Source organism: Scyliorhinus torazame, chromosome 18 (assembly GCF_047496885.1).
Source record: "Scyliorhinus torazame isolate Kashiwa2021f chromosome 18, sScyTor2.1, whole genome shotgun sequence".
NCBI classification, from domain to species: Eukaryota; Metazoa; Chordata; class Chondrichthyes; order Carcharhiniformes; family Scyliorhinidae; genus Scyliorhinus; species Scyliorhinus torazame.
The window spans coordinates 87,390,913-87,409,451 of record NC_092724.1 but is presented as its reverse complement, the minus strand read 5'-3'; the positions used below and the strand labels follow the sequence as shown (position 1 = coordinate 87,409,451).

At 48.7% G+C, this 18,539-nt stretch overlaps 1 protein-coding gene across 5 annotated transcripts in view; it reads left to right on the top strand.

The window, feature by feature from the left end:
* Nucleotides 1–17,971, top strand: part of nat9 (N-acetyltransferase 9) — a 49,205-nt gene extending 31,234 nt beyond the window's left edge. For all 5 annotated transcript variants that reach the window (XM_072482994.1, XM_072482993.1, XM_072482991.1 and 2 more), the window contains one exon: nt 16,824–17,971. In XM_072482994.1, coding sequence (XP_072339095.1) covers nt 16,824–16,982 — 159 coding nt within the window. In that variant the 3' untranslated portion in view covers nt 16,983–17,971. The remainder of the gene's footprint in view (nt 1–16,823) is intronic.
* Nucleotides 17,972–18,539: the final 568 nt, after the last annotated feature.

The following is an 18,539-nucleotide window of genomic DNA, read 5'->3' as shown; positions in this document are numbered from 1 at the left end:
CTTCCTCAAACTGCAGGGTGAATTCGATCATATTGTGGTCACTGCCCCCTAAGGGTTCCTTCAACTTAACTTCCCGAATCAAGCCTGCATCATTACACATCACCAAATCCAGAACTGCTTGTTTCCTAGAGGCTCTGTCATAAGCACCCCAAAAAAACATCTCGTAGACCTTCCACAAATTCCTTGGAATCCGCTACCAACCTGATTTTCCCAGTCCACCTGCATATTGAAGTCCCCCATGATTATTTTTTTAAAGTATTTTTATTCAGCAAATTTTCAACTATTTTACAATACAAAACAATCCCAAACAAAACCCCCTGACCCCACCTGTCAACTGTAACAAACTCCCGTAAATGCATGATAAACAAACCCCATCACTCCCCTCAGCGCAAACTTCACCTTCTCCAGGGTCACAAACTCCAACAGGTCCGCCCGCCACACCGAGGTACAGGTTGGAGACGCTGACCTTCACCACAACAAGACCCGCCTGCGAGCAATCAGCAAGCTGAAGGCTAAAATAACTGCCCTTGCACCCACCGCAGCCAGTCTGACACCCCAAATATGGCTTCTAACGGACCGGGCTCCACATCCACATGCAAGACCCCCGAGATGGTGCTGAACACCTCAAAAACCCTTCCAACTTTAGACAGGACCAAAACATATGTACATTGTTCGCAGGGCCCCTCCTGCATCGCTCACATACATCCTCCACCACCTCGAACAGCTGGCTAATCTTTGATTTTGTGAGGTGCGCCCTGTGCACTACCTTCAGCTGTATCAGCCCCAGCCTCGCACGCAGAGTTGAGGCAATTACCCACCATAGCACCTCACACAGACCCTCCTCCAGCACTACCCCAAACTCTTCCCCCCACCTTGCCTTAAGCCCCCCCATTAAGGCCACCTCAAAATCCTCCCATAAATCACCAAGATTATCCTCCCATCTCCAACCCCCCCCCCCCCCCCCCCCAAACAGTCAGCACCGTCTCCAACAATGAGGAGGCAGGCGCTATTGGGAAGACCTTCTTCGCAAAGTCCCGCACCTGCATATACCTGAAACCTTCACCCCATGCCAGCCCAAACTTCTCACCCAACTCCTCCAAACTCGCAAATCGCCCTCCCAGAAACAGAGCCTTCATTTCCTTATTCCTCCCTTTCTTCCCATCCCTGAAACCTCGCATCCATCCTCCCTGGCTCAAAGTAATATTGCCGTATAAGCCTTTTCTGTCTCCTGATTTATTTTCTACCCCACATCCTGGATACTGCTAGGGGGCCTGTATGTAACTCCCATCAGGATCTTTTTTATTCCGATTCCTCAACTCTACCCAAATAGATTCTACGCCTACTGACCCTTATCTCTTCTTCCTATTGTTTTAAATTAATTTCTTACTAACAAGACAACCCCACCCCTTCTGCTCATCTGCTTGTCCTTTTGATAGGACAAATATCCTTCAATATTAAGATCCCAGCCCTAAACCCCTTGCAGCCATGTCTCCGTGATGTCCATAACATTTTACCCGTCAATTTCAATGTGTGCAACATTTACCTTGTTTCGTATACTGCCCGCATTTAGGTACAACACCCTCAGTCCGGCGTTGACTGCCTCCCTTCTATTAGCTGTCCCCTTTTTTGTTGTGCTTGAAGTTAGATTCCTGCTGCTTTCTAGATTTTCTGTTCTATTACTTGTTCTGGAAACTTTAGTAACCTCTCCTGAGCTCTCAGCCCCTTTAACTTTGATGTCCTAATTCTCCATTTCCCCACCCCCCACACTATTTAATTTAAAGTTTTATCGACAGCCCTAATTATGTGATTCGCCAGGACTCTGGTCCCAGCTTGATTCAGGTGAAGACTGTCCCATTGGAACGCTCCATCCTTCCCTAGTACTGGTGCCAATATCCCATGAATTCAAACCCATTTCTCCCACACCAATCTTTGAGCCACGCATTTATCTCCTTAATCTTATTGACCCTGTGCCAATTAGCTCATGGTTCAGGTAGTAATCCAGAGATTATTACCTTTTTGGTTCTGCTTTTCAATTTAACCCCTGGCTAGTCATAGATCATAGAATTTACAGTGCAGAAGGAGGCCATTCAGCCCATCGAGTCCCTTGGAAAGAGCACCCTACTTAAGCCCAAGCCTATCCCCATAACCCTGTAACCCCACCTAACTTTTTGGACACGAAGGGACAATTTAGCATGGCCAATCCACCTAACCTCCACATCTTTGGACTGTGGGAGGAAACCGGAGCACCCGGAGGAAACCCACGTAGACACCGGGAGAAAGTGCAAACTCCACACAGACAGTTACCCGAGGCTGGAATTGAACCTGGGCCCCTGGAGCTGTGAGGCAGCAGTGCTCCACTGCCACCATGTTGCTCATATTCCTTCAGCAGAACCTCTATTCTTGTTCTACCTATGTCATAGATACCCATATGGGCCGCGGTAACTGTCTCTTTACCCTCCCACTCCAAGTTCCTCTGCAGCTCAGATGAGATATCCCGAACCTGAGCACCAGGTAGGCAACACAATCTTCGGGATTCTTGATCCTGGTCACAGAGAACAGTGTCTATGCCCCCAATTATACTACCACCGATTAGGACATTTCTTTCCCCCCACTTGGATGGTGCCCTGTACCACACTGCTGTGGTCAGTTTTCTCATGACCCCACAGTCTCCGCTCCCATCCGGAAAGGGAGGAAAAATATTGGATCTGTTGGACAAGGGTTTAGGCTCCTGCATCCCAACCTCCTGGATCCCTCTCCCTACCTCACTCACAGCCATACCCTCCTGACCCTGACCACTGGCCGAACTCAAGGTAGTTAAGCTAAGGGGTGTGACTGCGTCCTGAAATATAGCGTCCAGGAAAATCTTCCCTCTCCCTCATTTGTCACAGCATCCAAAGCTTGGACTTCAGCTCATCAACTCTGAGCCAAAGTTCCTCAACTACAGATGTGTTCGCTAAGAACCACAATGGGGTCCACCTGTTCCCACATCATGCAGGTACAACACATCACCTACCCCCCCCCCCCATCCTTATTTAATTTAATTAGTTTTTAATTTGGTTCTTTAATTTAAAATTTTCAGCTGGTTTTTAGTCTTTCTAACCTGTAAAACATTTCTCTTTTTTTATCTCTAACTGAAAGTAAATTAGAATAGGTAATGCAAATTAGCAGTTACTTACCAGTCCGCTTTCCTATGAGGTCACTGTTATGGTGAGCTCCTCCCACCTCCCGCTATTTTAACTCTCCGGGTCCGCCTCTATTAGCGAGAGGCAACACGGTTTGTATTAGCGCGAGGCAGCACGGTTTGTATTAGCGAGAGACAGCACGGTTTGTATTAGCGAGAGGCAGCACGGTTTGTATTAGCGAGAGGCAGCACGGTTTGTATTAGCGAGAGACAGCACGGTTTGTATTAGCGAGAGACAGTACGGTTTGTATTAGCGAGAGGCAGCACGGTTTGTATTAGCGAGAGGCAGCACGGTTTGTATTAGCGAGAGGCAGCACGGTTTGTATTAGCGAGAGACAGCACGGTTTGTATTAGCGAGAGACAGTACGGTTTGTATTAGCGAGAGGCAGCACGGTTTGTATTAGCGAGAGACAGCACGGTTTGTATTAGCGAGAGACAGTACGGTTTGTATTAGCGAGAGGCAGCACGGTTTGTATTAGCGAGAGGCAGCACGGTTTGTATTAGCGAGAGACAGCACGGTTTGTATTAGCGAGAGGCAGCACGGTTTGTATTAGCGAGAGGCAGCACGGTTTGTATTAGCGAGAGACAGCACGGTTTGTATTAGCGAGAGGCAGCACGGTTTGTATTAGCGAGAGGCAGCACGGTTTGTATTAGCGAGAGGCAGCACGGTTTATATTGGCGAGAGGCAGCACCGTTTTGTGAAGGGGAGGTCGTGTCTCACTAACTTAATAGAGCTTTTCGAGGAGGTCACAAAGATGATTGATGCAGGTAGGGCAGTGGATGCTGTCTATGTGGACTTCAGTATGGCCTTTGACAAGGTCCCTCATGGCAGACTGGTATAAAAGGTGAAGTCACACGGGATCAGGGGTGAGCTGGCAAGATGGATACAGAACTGGCTAGGTCATAGAAGGCAGAGAGTAACAATGGAAGGGTGCTTTTCTGATTGGAGGGCTGTGACTAGTGGTGTTCCGCAGGGTTTGGTGCTGGGACCTTTGCTGTTCATAGTATATATAAATGATTTGGAGGAAAATGTAACTGGTCTGATTAGTAAGTTTGCAGACGACACAAAGGTTGGTGGAATTACGGATAAGCAATGAGGACTGTCAGAGGATACAGCAGGATTTAGATTGTTTGGAGACTTGGGCGGAGAGATGGCAGATGGAGTTTAATCCGGACAAATGTGAGGTAATGCATTTTGGAAGGTCTAATGCAGGTAGGGAATATACAGTGAATGATAGAACCCTCAAGAGTATTGAAAGTCAGAGAGATCTAGGTGTACAGGTCACTGAAAGGGGCAACACGGGTGGAGAAGGTAGTCAAGAAGGCATACGGCATGCTTGCCTTCATTGGCCGGGGCATTAAGTATAAAATTTGGCAAGTCATGTTGCAGCTGTATAGATCCTTAGTTAGGCCACACTTGGAGTGTACTGTTCAATTCTGGTCGCCACACTACCAGAAGGATGTGGAGGCTTTATAGAGGGTGCAGAAGAGATTTACCAGAATGTTGCCTGGTATGGAGGGCATTAGCTATGAGGAGAGGTTCAATAAACTCGGTTTGTTCTCACTGAAACAACGGAGGTTGAGGGGCGACCTGATAGAGGTCTACAAAATTATGAGGGGCATAGACAGAGGTGGATAGTTAGAGACATTTTTCCAGGGTAGAGGGGTCAATTACTAGGGGGCATAGGTTTAAGGTGCGAGGGGCAAGGTTTAGAGGAAATGCATGAGGCACGTTTTTTTACACAGAGGGTAGTGGGTGCCTGGAACTCACTGCCGGAGGAGGTGGTGGAAGCAGGGACGAGAGTGACGTTTAAGGGGCATCTTGACAAATACATGAATAGGATGGGAATAGAGAGATACGGACCCCGGAAGTGTAGAGGATTTTAGTTTAGACGGGCAGCATGGTCAGCACAGGCTTGGAGGGCCGAAGGGCCTGTTCCTGTGCTGTACTGTTCTTTGTTCTCTCCGCTCTGTGTCTCACTCTGAAGCTGCTCTCCCTTTTCCCGCTGTTTTAACTCTCAAGGTCCGCTTCTCTCCGTGCTTTTTCCCACTCCGAAGCTGCTCTCCCTTTTCCCGCTGTTTTAACTCTCGGGGTCCGCCTAACTCCGTGCTGTTTCCCACTCTGAAGCTGCTCTCCCTTTTACTGCTGTTTTTAAAAAATATAAATTTAGAGTACCCAATTAATTTTTTCCATTTAAGGGGCAATTTAGCATGGCCAATCCACTTACCCTGCACATCTTTGGGTTGTGGGGAGGCGAAACCCATGGAAACACGGGGAGAATGTGCAAACTCCACACGGATAGTGACCCAGAGCCGGGATCGAACCTGGGACGTCGGTGCCGTGAGCCACCGTGCTGCCCTTTTTCCCCGCTGTTTTAACTCTCTGGGTCCACCTCTCTCCGTGCTGTTTCTCACTCCCTTTTCACGATTTCCCATTGTTAATTACAGATTATAGCAACAGGACTAGGCTTTTTAGTCCTTTAAAGCTGTTCCGCCATTCACTGAGACATTGGCTGATCTATCACCTAATTTTATATACCTGTCTCTGCCCCATATACCTTAATACCTTTAGTTTACAAAAATAAGAACTAGGAGCAGGAGTAGGCCATCTGGCCCCTCGAGCCTGCTCCGCCATTCAATGAGATCATGGCTGATCTTTTTTGGACTCAGCTCCACTTTCCGGCCCGAACACCATAACCTTTAATCCCTTTATTCATCCAAAAACTATCTATCTTTATCTTAAAAACATTTAATGAAGGAGCCTCAACTGCTTCACTGGGCAAGGAACTCCATAGATTCACAACCCTTTGGGCGAAGAAGTGCCTCCTAAACTCAGTCCTAAATCTACTTTCCCTTATTTTGAGGCTATGCCCCCTAGTTCTGCTTTCACCCACCAGTGGAAACAACCTGCTGCATCTATCCTATCTATTCCCTTCATAATTTTATAATTTTCTATAAGATCCCCCCCGCATCCTTCTAAATTCCAACGGGTACAGTCCCAGTCTACTCAACCTCTCCTCGTAATCCAACCCCTTCAGCTCTGGGATTAACCAAGTGAATCTCCTCTGCACACCCTCCAGCGCCAGTACGTCCTTTCTCAGGTAAGGAGACCAAAACTGAACACAATACCTCACTAACACCTTATACAATTGCAGCATAACCTCCCTAGTCTTAAACTCCATCTCTCTAGCAATGAAGGACAAAATTCCATCTGCCTCCTTAATCACCTGCTGCACCTGTAAACCAACTTTTTGCGACTCATGCACTAGCACACCCAGGTCCCTCTGCACAGTGGCATGTTTTAATATTTTATCATTTAAATAATAATCCCTTTTGCTATTATTCCTACCAAAATGGATAAACTCACATTTGTCAACATTGTATTCCATCTGCCAGTTCCTAGCCCATTCACTTAACCTATCCAAATCCCTCTGCAGACTTCCGGTATCCTCTGTACTTTTTGCTTTACCAACTCCAAATCATCTATGTAAATTGTGAACAATTGTGGGTCCAACACTGAACCCTGAGGAACATCACTAGCTACTGATTGCCAACCAGAGAAACACCCATTAATCCCCACTCTTTGCTTTCTATTAATTAACCAATCCTCTATCCATGCTACTACTTTACCCTTAATGCCATGCATCTTTATCTTATGCAGCAATCTTTTGTGTGGCACCTTGTTAAAAGCTTTCTGGAAGTCAAGATATACCACATCCATTGGCTCCCCGTTATCTACCGCACTGGTAATGCCCTCAAAGAATTCCACTAAATTAGTTAGGCACGACCTGCCCTTTATGAACCCATGCTGTGTCTGCCCAATGGGACAATTTCCATCCGGATGCCTCGCTATTTCTTCCTTGATGATAGATTCCAGCATCTTCCCTACTACCGAAGTTAAGCTAACTGGCCTATAATTACCTGCTTTCTGCCTACCTCCTTTTTAAAAAAAAAATATATATTTTATTAAAGTTTTCAAACACAATTTTTTCCCTTACAAATCAAAAAAAAAAGGTAACATGATAACTGCAAAATAACATTGTTTAACTAACATGGTAAACTAACCAAATACCACAAAGTAATACTCCCCCCCCCCGCCCCCTCTCCCCTCCAAAAACCCAAACAATTTGCCCCCCCCCCCCCCCCCCTTGGGTTGCTGCTGCTGGCCATCTATCTTCCCCCTAGCGTTCCGCTAGGTAGTCGAGGAACGGTTGCCACCGTCTGGTGAACCCTTGAGCTGATCCTCTCAGCGCAAACTTCATCTGTTTTAGTTTTATGAACCCCGCCATATCGTTTATCCAGGCCTCCAGTCGGGGGGGTTTCGCTTCCTTCCACATGAGTAAAATCCTACGCCGGGCTACTAGGGACGCAAAGGCCACGACATCGGCCTCTTTCGCCTCCTGCACTCCCGGCACATCCGCTACTCCAAATATAGCTACCCCCCAGCCTGGCTTGACCCGGACCTTCACCACCTTCGAGATCACTCCCGTCACTCCCCTCCAATATCCCTCCAGTGCCGGACACAACCAAAACATATGTGTGTGGTTTGCCGGGCTTCCCCCGCACCTCCCACACTTGTCCTCCACCCCGAAGAACCTGCTCAACCTTGCTCCCGTTATGTGTGCTCTATGCAGCATCTTAAATTGGATCAGGCTAAGCCTGGCACACGAAGAAGAGGAATTTACCCTGCTTAGGGCATCAGCCCACAAACCCTCCTCAATCTCCTCCCCGAGCTCTTCTTCCCATTTTCCCTTCAGTTCACCCATCAGCGCCTCCCCCTCTTCTCTCATCTCCCGGTATATCTCTGACACTTTGCCCTCCCCGACCCACACCCCTGAAAGCACCCTGTCCTGGATCCCTTGTGTCCGGAGCAGCGGAAATTCCCTCACCAGTTGTTTCGTGAACGCTCTCACCTGCATATATCTAAAGAAATGTCCCCGGGGCAGCTCATACTTTTCCTCAAGCGCTCCCAAGCTCGCAAATGTGCCGTCTATAAATAAATCTCCCACTTTCCTGATTCCTACCCGGTGCCAGCTCTGGAATCCTCCGTCCAGCCTCCCTGGGGCAAACCTATGGTTGTTTCTGATCGGGGACCACACCGAGGCTCCCAGCACACCCCTCTGTCGCCTCCATTGCCCCCAGATACTTAATGTTGCCGCCACCACTGGGTTCATGGTAAATTCTTTTGGGGAGAGCGGTAGTGGCGCCGTCACCAGCGCGTTTAGACTCGTCCCTTTGCAGGACTTCATCTTCAACCTTTTCCACGCCGCTCCCTCTCCCTCTATCATCCATTTACGAATCATCGCCACGTTGGCGGCCCAGTAGTAGTCTCCCAAATTCGGCAACGCCAGTCCCCCTCTGTTTCTGCTACGTTGTAGGAACCCCCTCCTTACCCTCGGGGCCTTCCCTGCCCACACGAAGCTCGTGATGCTCCTATCTATTTTTTTAAAGAAGGCCTTAGTGATCAGTATAGGGAGACATTGGAACACAAATAGGAACCTCGGGAGGACCATCATGTTAATTGCCTGCACTCTGCCCGCCAGTGACAGCGGCTGCCTGTCCCACCTTTTAAAATCCTCTTCCATTTGTAACACCAGCCGTGTCAGATTGAGTCTGTGTAAGGTTCCCCAGCTCCTGGCTGTCTGAATCCCCAGGTATCGGAAGTTTCTTTCCACTCTCCTTAGCGGTAGGCTATCTATCCCTCTACTCTGGTCCCCAGGGTGTATCACAAAAAGCTCACTCTTTCCCATGTTAAGCCTATATCCCGAGAAATCTCCAAACTCCCTCAATATCTGCATGACCTCTGTCATCCCCCCCACTGGGTCCGTCACATACAGCAGTAGGTCATCCGTGTAGAGTGACACTCGGTGTTCCTCCACCCCTCTCCATTTTCTGGAGTCTGTCAGCGCTATGGCCAGTGGTTCAATTGCCAGCGCGAACAGTAATGGGGACAACGGGCACCCCTGTCTTGTTCCCCTGTGTCGTCGAAAATACTCGACCTTTGCCGACTTGTGACCACACTTGCCGTTGGGGCCCCATAGAGGAGTTTAACCCAGCTGACAAACCCGTCCCCGAACCTGAGCCTCCTCAGCACCTCCCATAGATACTCCCACTCCACCCTATCAAATGCCTTCTATGCATCCATTGCCGCCACTATCTCTGCCTCCCCCTCTGCTGGGGGCATCATTATCACCCCTAATAGCACGTTGACATTTAGTTGTCTCCCCTTTATGAACCCTGTCTGGTCTTCGTGCACCACCCCCGGGACACAATCCTCTATCCTCGTTGCCAGCACCTTTGCTAGCAACCTGGCGTCCACATTTAGCAGTGAGATAGGCCTATAGGACCCGCACTGCAGCGGATCTTTATCCCGCTTCAAGATTAGCGATATCGTCGCCTCCGACATTGTCGGGGGTAGGGTCCCCCCTTCTCTGGCCTCGTTAAAGGTCCTTACCAGCAGCGGGGCCAACAAGTCCACATATTTTCTATAGAATTCCACTGGGAACCCATCTGGTCCCGGGGCCTTCCCTGCCTGCATGTTCCCCAGCCCCTTGGTAACCTCGTCCACCCCAATCGGCGCCCCCAGGCCTTCCACCTCCTGCTCCTCCACCCTCTGGAACCTTAATTGGTCCAAAAACTGCCGCATCCCCTCTTTTCCCTCCGGGGGTTGGGACCTATATAGTCTCTCGTAGAAGGTCTTAAACACCTCGTTTATCTTCCCTGCTCTCCGCACCGTGGCTCCCATTTCATCCCTAATTCCCCCTATCTCCCTCGCCGCTGTCCTCTTTCGCAGCTGATGGGCCAACAGGCGACTTGCCTTTTCCCCATATTCATATCTCATCCCCTGTGCCTTCCTCCACTGTGCCTCCGCCCTCCTTGTGGTCAACAGGTCGAACTCCGTCTGGAGTCGTCGCCTCTCCCTGTATAGTCCTTCATCCGGGGCCTCCGCATATTTTTTATCCACCCTCAAGATCTCCCCCAGTAGTCTTTCCCTTTCCTTGGCCTCTAATTTCCCCTTGTGGGCCCTGATGGAGATCAGCTGTCCTCTGACCACCGCCTTTAGTGCTTCCCATACTACTCCCACTCGGACCTCCCCGTCGTCATTGGCCTCCAGGTACCTTTCGATACATCCCCGCACCCTTCCGCAGACTTCCTCATCTGCCAGTAATCCCACATCCAGTCGCCAGAGTGAACGCTGCTCCCTCTCCTCTCCTAATTCCAGGTCCACCCAGTGTGGGGCATGATCTGAAACAGCTATAGCTGAGTACTCAGTTCCTTCCACTCTCGAGATCAGTGACCTTCCCAAAACAAAGAAATCTATCCGGGAGTACACCTTGTGAACATGGGAGAAGAAGGAGAACTCTTTGGCCATCGGCCTAACAAATCGCCACGGATCCACTCCCCCCATTTGGTCCATAAACCCCCTAAGCACCTTGGCCGCTGCCGGTCTTCTTCCGGTCCTAGATCTATCTAACCCTGGGACCAACACGGTGTTGAAGTCCCCCCCCCCCCCGCATTATCAGTTTTCCTACCTCCAGGTCCGGGATACGTCCCAGCATCCTCTTCATAAATCCCGCATCATCCCAATTCGGGGCATATACGTTAACCAGCACGACCTCCATTCCCTGCAGTCTGCCACTCACCATCACATATCTGCCTCCGCTGTCTGCTACAATGTTCCTAGCCTCGAATGACACCCGTTTCCCCACCAGTATGGCCACCCCTCTGTTCTTTGCATCCAGCCCTGAGTGGAACACCTGTCCCACCCATCCTTTCCTTAACCTAACTTGGTCCGCCACCTTCAGGTGCGTCTCCTGAAGCATGGCCACGTCTGCCCTCAGTCCTTTCAAGTGCGCGAACACTCGGGCCCTCTTAATCGGCCCTTTTAGGCCTCTCACGTTCCACGTGATCAGCCGAACTGGGGGGCTGCCTGCCCCCCTCCCCTGTCGACTAGCCATCACCCTCTCTGGGCCAGTCCCACGTCCCGGTTCCGCACACCCACCCGTTCCCCAGGCGGCGCATTCCCGCCCCGCCCACCTTTTCTTTTACCAGTTCCTCTTTGATCTCTGCAGCAGCAACCCAGTTATTCCCCCCCCCCCGCTAGATCCCCATCTAGCGTGGTTACTCCCCCCATATTGCTTCCGAAAGTCAGCTGACTTCAACTGACCCCGGCTTCTCCCGCTCTCTCCTTGACCCCCCCGTGTGGGGAACTCCCATCTACCTTGCGCCTATCTTCCCGCCATCATCTTTCTGGCGCGGGAACAAGAACAATAAGTCCCGTGTTCTCTAGAGCCGTCCTGCCCCTCGTGGCGCAGCTCCCTCTGCCGCCCCATCCCCCGCCTATGTCTCTTCTTCCCCCCCCCCTACCGGCGCCCACATTTCTCAGTGTCCCCCCCCTCCCCAATTTACATCTCTATATACATCAGCATTGGCGTTTCCCCTCCAACATCAGTCCCTCAGTTCTGATCCAGTTTCTCATTTTTAATGAAGGCCCATGCTTCTTCTGCCGTTTCGAAGTAGTGATGCCTCTCCTGGTGCGCCGGCTGCAACATCCCGAACTTCACCTTGTGTAGCACCTCCTTGGCTCGATTAAAACTCGCCCTCCTTCTCGCCACCTCCGCACTCCAATCCTGGTACACCCGTACCACCGCATTCTCCCATCTACTACTTCGTACCTTTTTGGCCCATCTCAGAACCACCTCTCTGTCATTGAAGCGATGAAATCGCACGATCGTCGCCCTAGGTGGTTCTCCCGCGTTTGGTCTCCTCGCAGGGACCCGATGGGCCCCTTCCACTTCCAAGGGGCCCGAGGGGGCCTCAGCTCCCATTAGCAAGCGTAGCATCGTGCTCACGTAAGCCCCGCCGTCCACTCCTTCCACTCCCTCGGGGAGACCCAGGATCCAAAGGTTCTTTCTCCGTGATCTGTTTTCTAGGACGTCAATCCTTTCAATGCACTTTTTGTGGAGTGCCTCGTGCGTCTGCATTTTGACCGCCAGGCCCAGGATCTCGTCCTCGTTGTCCTTCACCTTCTGCTCCATCACGCGGAGCTCCATCTCCTGGGTCTTTTGTGTCTCCTTAAGCCCCTCAATTGCTTGTAGCATCGGGGCCAGCACCTCCTTCTTAAGCAGCTCCACACACCGTCGCAAAAATTCGTCTTGGTCCAGCCCCCACGTCGCCTGGGCTCCCTCCGCCGCCATCTTGCTCCTTTTTCCTTCTGCCCCTGTCCTCAAGGATTCTTCGCGATCTGGCCGCTGCCGCCGCCGATATTTATCTTTTTCGTTGGGGGGTCACTCCCTGTTGTCTCACCCCACACCGGGTTTCGTCCCGAAAAAATTCCCCGTTGGGGCTCTTAAAAGAGCCCGAAGGTCCTTTCGAGCTGGAGCCGCCGAATCGTGCGGCTTAGCTGGTCATCGCCGCAACCGGAAGTCGCCTACCTCCTTTTTTAAACAGTGGTGTCACGTTTGCTAATTTCCAATCTGCCGGGACCACCCCAGAGTCTAGTGAACTTTGGTAAATTACCACTAGTGCATTTGCAATTTCCCTAGCCATCTCTTTTAGCACTCTGGGATGCATTCCATCAGGGTCAGGAGACTTGTCTACCTTTAGCCCCATTAGCTTGCCCATCACTATCTCCTTAGTGATAACAATCCTCTCAAGGTACTCACCTGTCATAGCCTCATTTCTATCAGTCAGTCCCTGGCATGTTATTTGTGTCTTCCACTGTGAAGACCGACCCAAAAAACCTGTTCAGTTCCTCGGCCATTTCCTCATCTCCCATTATTAAATCTCCCTTCTCATCCTCTAAAGGACTAATATTTACCATTTTATATATTTGTAGAAACTTTTACTGTCTGTTTTTATATTCTGAGCAAGTTTACTCTCATAATCTATCTTACTCTTCTTTATAGCTTTTTTAGTAGCTTTCTGTTGCCCCCTAAAGATTTCCCAGTCCTCTATTCGCCCACTAATCTTTGCCACTTTGTATGCTTTTTCCTTCAATTTGATACTCTCCCTTATTTCCTTAGATATCCACGGTCCATTTTCTCTCTTTCTACCATCCTTCCTTTTTGTTGGTATAAACCTTTGCTGAGCACTGTGAAAAATCGCTTGGAATGTTCTCCACTGTTCCTCAATTGTTTCACCATAAAGTCTTTGCTCCCAGTCTCTCATCCCATTGTAATCTCCTTTGTTTAAGCACAAAACACTAGTGTTTGATTTTATCTTCTCACCCTCCATCTGTATTTTAAATTCCACCATATTATGATCGCTCCTTCCGAGAGGATCCCTAACTATGAGATCATTAATCAATCCTGTCTCATTACACAGGACCAGATCTAGGACCGCTTGTTCCCTCGTAGGTTCCATTACATACTGTTCTAGGAAACTATCGCGGATACATTCTATAAACTCCTCCTCAAGGCTGCCTTGACCGACCTGGTTAAACCAATCGACATGTAGATGCAAAAATCTATCAATCTCAGTTTTAAAATCTAGAATTCATCTTGCATAAATTGCAGTTTGCATAAGAGAATTACAGACTTCTACCATCCTTTATGTAGAAGTGTTTCTTAATTTCACTCCTGAAATATCTGGTTCCAATTTTTAGACTATGCCCACGAGTCATGGACCAACTCATGTAAGCTTGTTGCTGTCCACCTACAGAATAAAAACAGAAGAGGATAGATTAGATACAGAGTAATGCTCCTCTACACTGTCACCATCAAACACCCCCAGGACAGATACAGAGTAAGGCTCCCTTTACATTGTTCTATCAAACACTCCCAGGGTTGTTAGAGCATGGGTTAATTTGAGAATAAAGCTCCCTCTATACTGTCCCCATAAAACACTTGCAGGACAGCTGCAGCACAGGGTTAGATACAGTGGCGAAGAAATGACAAATGGAATACAGTGTGGAAAAGTGTGAGGTTATGCACTTTGGTAGGAAGAATAGAGGCATAGACTATTTTCTAAATGAGGAAAGGCTTCGGAAATCCGAAGCGCAAAGGGACTTGGAGTCCTGGTTCAGGATTCTCTTAAGGTAAACATGCAGGTTTCAGTCAGCAGTTAGAAAAGCAAATGCAATGTTAGCATTCATGTCGAGAGAGCTAGAATATAAGAGCAGGGATGTATTGAAGAGGCTGTATAAGGCTCTGGTCAAACCTCATTTGAAATATTGTGAGCAGTTTTGGGCCCCGTATCTAAGGAAGGATGTGTTGGCCTTGGAGGGCGTCCAGAAGAGGTTCACGAGAATGAGGTGGTGAATCTGTGGATTTCATTGCTACAAAAGGCTGTGGAGGCCAAGTCACAGTGTCTTTAAGACAGAGATAGAGAGGTTCCTGATTAATAAGGGGATCAGGGGTCATGGGGAGACAGGAGGAGAATGGGGATGAGACAGATATCAGTTATGATCGAATGGCAGAGCAGACTCGATGGGTCGAATGGCCTAATTCTGCTCCTATATCTTATGGTCTGCACTTTTCCCATCAAACACTCCCAGGACAGGAACAGCATGGGGTTAGGTACAGAGTAAAGCTCCCTCATGGCAGGCTGCTGCAAAAGATTAAATCACATGGGGTCAGGGATGAACTAGCAGGATGGATTCAGAACTGGCTTGGCCATAGAAGACAGAGAGTAGCAGTGGAAGAGTGTTTTTCCAAATGGAGGTCTGTAACTAGTGTTCTGCAGGATCAGTACTGGGACCTCTGCTCTTTTTAATATATATAAATGACTTGGAAGAAAACGTAGCGGGTCTGATTAGCAAGTTGGTGGATGATACTAAGATTGCAGGAGTTGCGGATAGTGATGAAGATTGTCAGAGAATACAACAGGATATGGATAGGCTGCACAATTGGGCAGAGAAATGGCAGGTGGAATTTAACCCGGACAAATGCGAGGTGATGCGTTTTGGTAGATCCAATTCAGGTGGGAGCTACAAAATAATTGGCAAAACCATCAGGAGCATAGAGACACAGGGATCTGGGACTGCAGGTCCACAGATCCTTAAAAATGGCAGCACAGGTGGAAATGGTCGTAACGAAAGCATATGGCATGCTTGCCTTCATAGGACGGGGTATCGAGTATAAAAGCTCAAAAATTATGTTACAGTTATAAAGAACATTGGTTAGGCCACATTTGGAATACTATGTCTAATTCTGGTCATCGCACTACCAGAAGGACGTGGATGCTTTGGAGAGAATAGAGAAAAGGGTTACAAGAATGTTGCCTGGTATGGAGGAGATAAACTGGTATGTGAGGAGAGATTGAATAAACTGGGATTATTCTCCCAAGGGAGACGGAGGCTGAGGGGTGACCTGATAGAAGTTTATAAAATTATTCGGGGTATAGGAAGGGTGAAAAGTTGGAAGCTTTTTCCCAGGGCGGAAATGACAATTACAAGGGGGCACATGTTCAAGGTGAGGGGGGGAAAGGTTCAGTGGAGATGTGCGGGGCAAGTTTTTTTATTACACAGAGGGTGGTGGTGGCCTGGAATGCACTGCCAAGTGAGGTGGTTGAGGCAGATACGTTAGCGACCTTTAAGACTTATCTGGAAAGGCACATGAACAGACGGGGTACAGAAGGAGACAAGCGGTTGTTCTAGATTGGACACGTGTTCGGCGCAGGTACAGCACGGGGTTAGATACAGAGTAAAGCTCCCTATACACTGTCTCCATCAAATGTTCCCAGGACAGGTTCAGCACGGATCTGGGGTTGCCCTGGGATGGTTTGACAGGCAGTTTTCCCTTGGTCTCAGTGAGTTTGCTGATCTCCAGCTTAAGCCAGAGCTGGAACACAACTCTTGCTGTGAGGGGATGTGGAACAATAATTAGCCATAGTTTCTGCTCCTGTTCACTACTCCGCTGGAAAGCCATGTGTAAATGGATCAGGAAAGACTCAACATCCAAAGATGTGCAGGTTAGGTGGATTGCCCACGCTAAATTGCCCTTAGTATCAAAAAGGTTTGGGTGGGGTTACGGGAATAGGGTGGAGGTGTGGGCTTAGGTAGGGTGCTCTCTCCAAGGACCGGTGCAGACCCGATGGGCCGAATGGCCTCCTTCTGCACTGCAAATTCTATGATTCTAAGTTATGCTGTGAGCCCCTATAGCTTTCCAAATTATCCAACTTGGGGATGGATAATAAATGCTGCCCTTGCCAACAATGCCCAAATCCTTAGCACAAAAGAAAAAGCATAAAGAATAGTCAGTTGGAGAAATATATGTACAGGTGTTGAATGAGGACATGGGTGGGTTCAGCTGTGGCCCTATGCCCTGTCAAATAGCCCACAATTTCAACAAAGCTGACAAGAATCAGCGTTGCACAGAGTTTGAATGCATTTTAGTTTCCAGCTCTCTGCAATTTTCCATCTGTCTCTCCCAAAGACCCTGGCCCTCGCTGTGTTGCACTGATCTTTGATATATAAACAGCACAAAATTAAAAACTACATTTATTCTAATGCTTGTTAGAGAATTTTAGATTGGTGTTTGTTATTAGGAAAGTGCCTACCAGCAAGCCACAAATGGGCTTGTAGCGAACTGTTGGCAGAACACTGACATACTACACCCCATGTCACTTCACCGTGCTGTTAATATTCTGCTGGGATTTCTCTTCAAAGGATCTAAAAGTATTTTGTATTCTGATGTTCAAGGTTTCTGTCAGTGACGTCTTCCAGGAAGCAACGCTCTGGTTAACTATCGACAGCTGCAAGAGAAAGTGGCTTATCAAGCAAATGAAGCACGTCGAGGAGAAGCGGTATAGTCAGCGGCTGGAGGAAGCCATTGGGAATATCCACCAGTCTACTGACTGATGAGCAGCCTTAACAATGAGGACTGACTACCTCAAAAGCCTGCTATTGCCTGCAGAAGATGTTTGAGAGTACCATTCAAAGCATTTCAGGTTGAAATGTGTCTGGAATAAATGCAATTGATGCAGGCAGCCTCCAGGATTATAATGTCAGGCAGGGCTAATTGAACCTGTTGTTCGTCCCTGAGCCACACATACTCCCCTGATTAAGCTGAGTTAAAAATGACCTTGTTGCCCCCCCCCCCCCCCCCCCCCTGCCGGCTTTGTGCATAAATGTTCTCAGCATTAAGCTGCACAGGACAGAAAGGTTTGCAGCTTAGATATCCAGTGAGCTGTGAGTTCATGGGGCAGAGGTAGGGTGCTGCACCCGGCCCCGTGGTCCAGCTCACTTCCCAGAGGAACTGGACTGCAACGTGCACAGCTGGGTTGGGAAGACAAATGGCCTGTTACCATGCTATCCAACCGCTGCTGTTGGGCTGTAAACTGCTATGAGTCTACCTCCGAGGTGACAGCACATTGTTTGCTTTTTAAAAAAATTTAGAGTGCCTAATTAATTTTTTCCAATTAAGGGGTAATTTAGCATGGCCAATCCACCTACCCTGCACATCTTTGGGTTGTGGGGGCAATACCCACGCAAACATGGGGAGAATGTGCAAACTCCACATGGACAGTGACCCAGGGCTGGGATTAAACCTGGGAACTCGGCGCCGTGAGGCAGCAGTGCTAACCACTGTGCCACCGTGCTGCTGGTTGCTTTTTTAAAATAATATCCACAGCTATACAATGGAATATTCCACCTGTGTTATTTGCAACGGTTTTACCAGCCAGTAGCTGAGAGGATCCTGTCCAGGGTAATCTGGGAAACCTGAAACACAAATTGGGACACGTGGAGAAAGCAACAGCATTTGTAACTGGCAATTCAAAGTTAATCATTAAAAATCCATCTATTTCAAGCTTGAATTTGTAATCCGAGCAATAAATGGATGTTTATTTCTCAAGTGTGTAAATTTCACCATAGGAATTAGTAATCCAAGTCACAGTGATGCAAGCAGCAGGTTGATGAATATGTGGGATTAGAAAGTAAAACAAGCGTAGAATTCATCAAAACTGCTCCTTCCACAGCCCAAGTGCACTTCATCACAGACTCATTTAATCGCCACTGTGTATTTCCTCAATGGAGCACACATGGAACATAGAATTCACAGTGCAGAAGGAGGCTATTCGGCCCATCAAGTCTGCACCGACCCTTGGAAAAAGAACCCCGCTTAAGCCCCACACCTCCACCGTAACCCACCTAACCATCTTTGGACTGTGGGAGGAAACCAGAGGAAACCCACGCAGACACGGGGGGACATGCAGACTCCGCACAGACAGTCACCCAAGCCGGGAATCGAACCTGGGTCCCTGGTGCTGTGAATCAACTGCACTAATTAATCACCCTGCTGCCCAACAGACTGAGAAATCCAGCCATCTGACAGAATTCTGCCCTTTTCTTGCTGATCTCTGCCTCCCTTCAGCTGCCAACACTTCCACTGCAACCAAACCCAGGATGAAAAAGCTT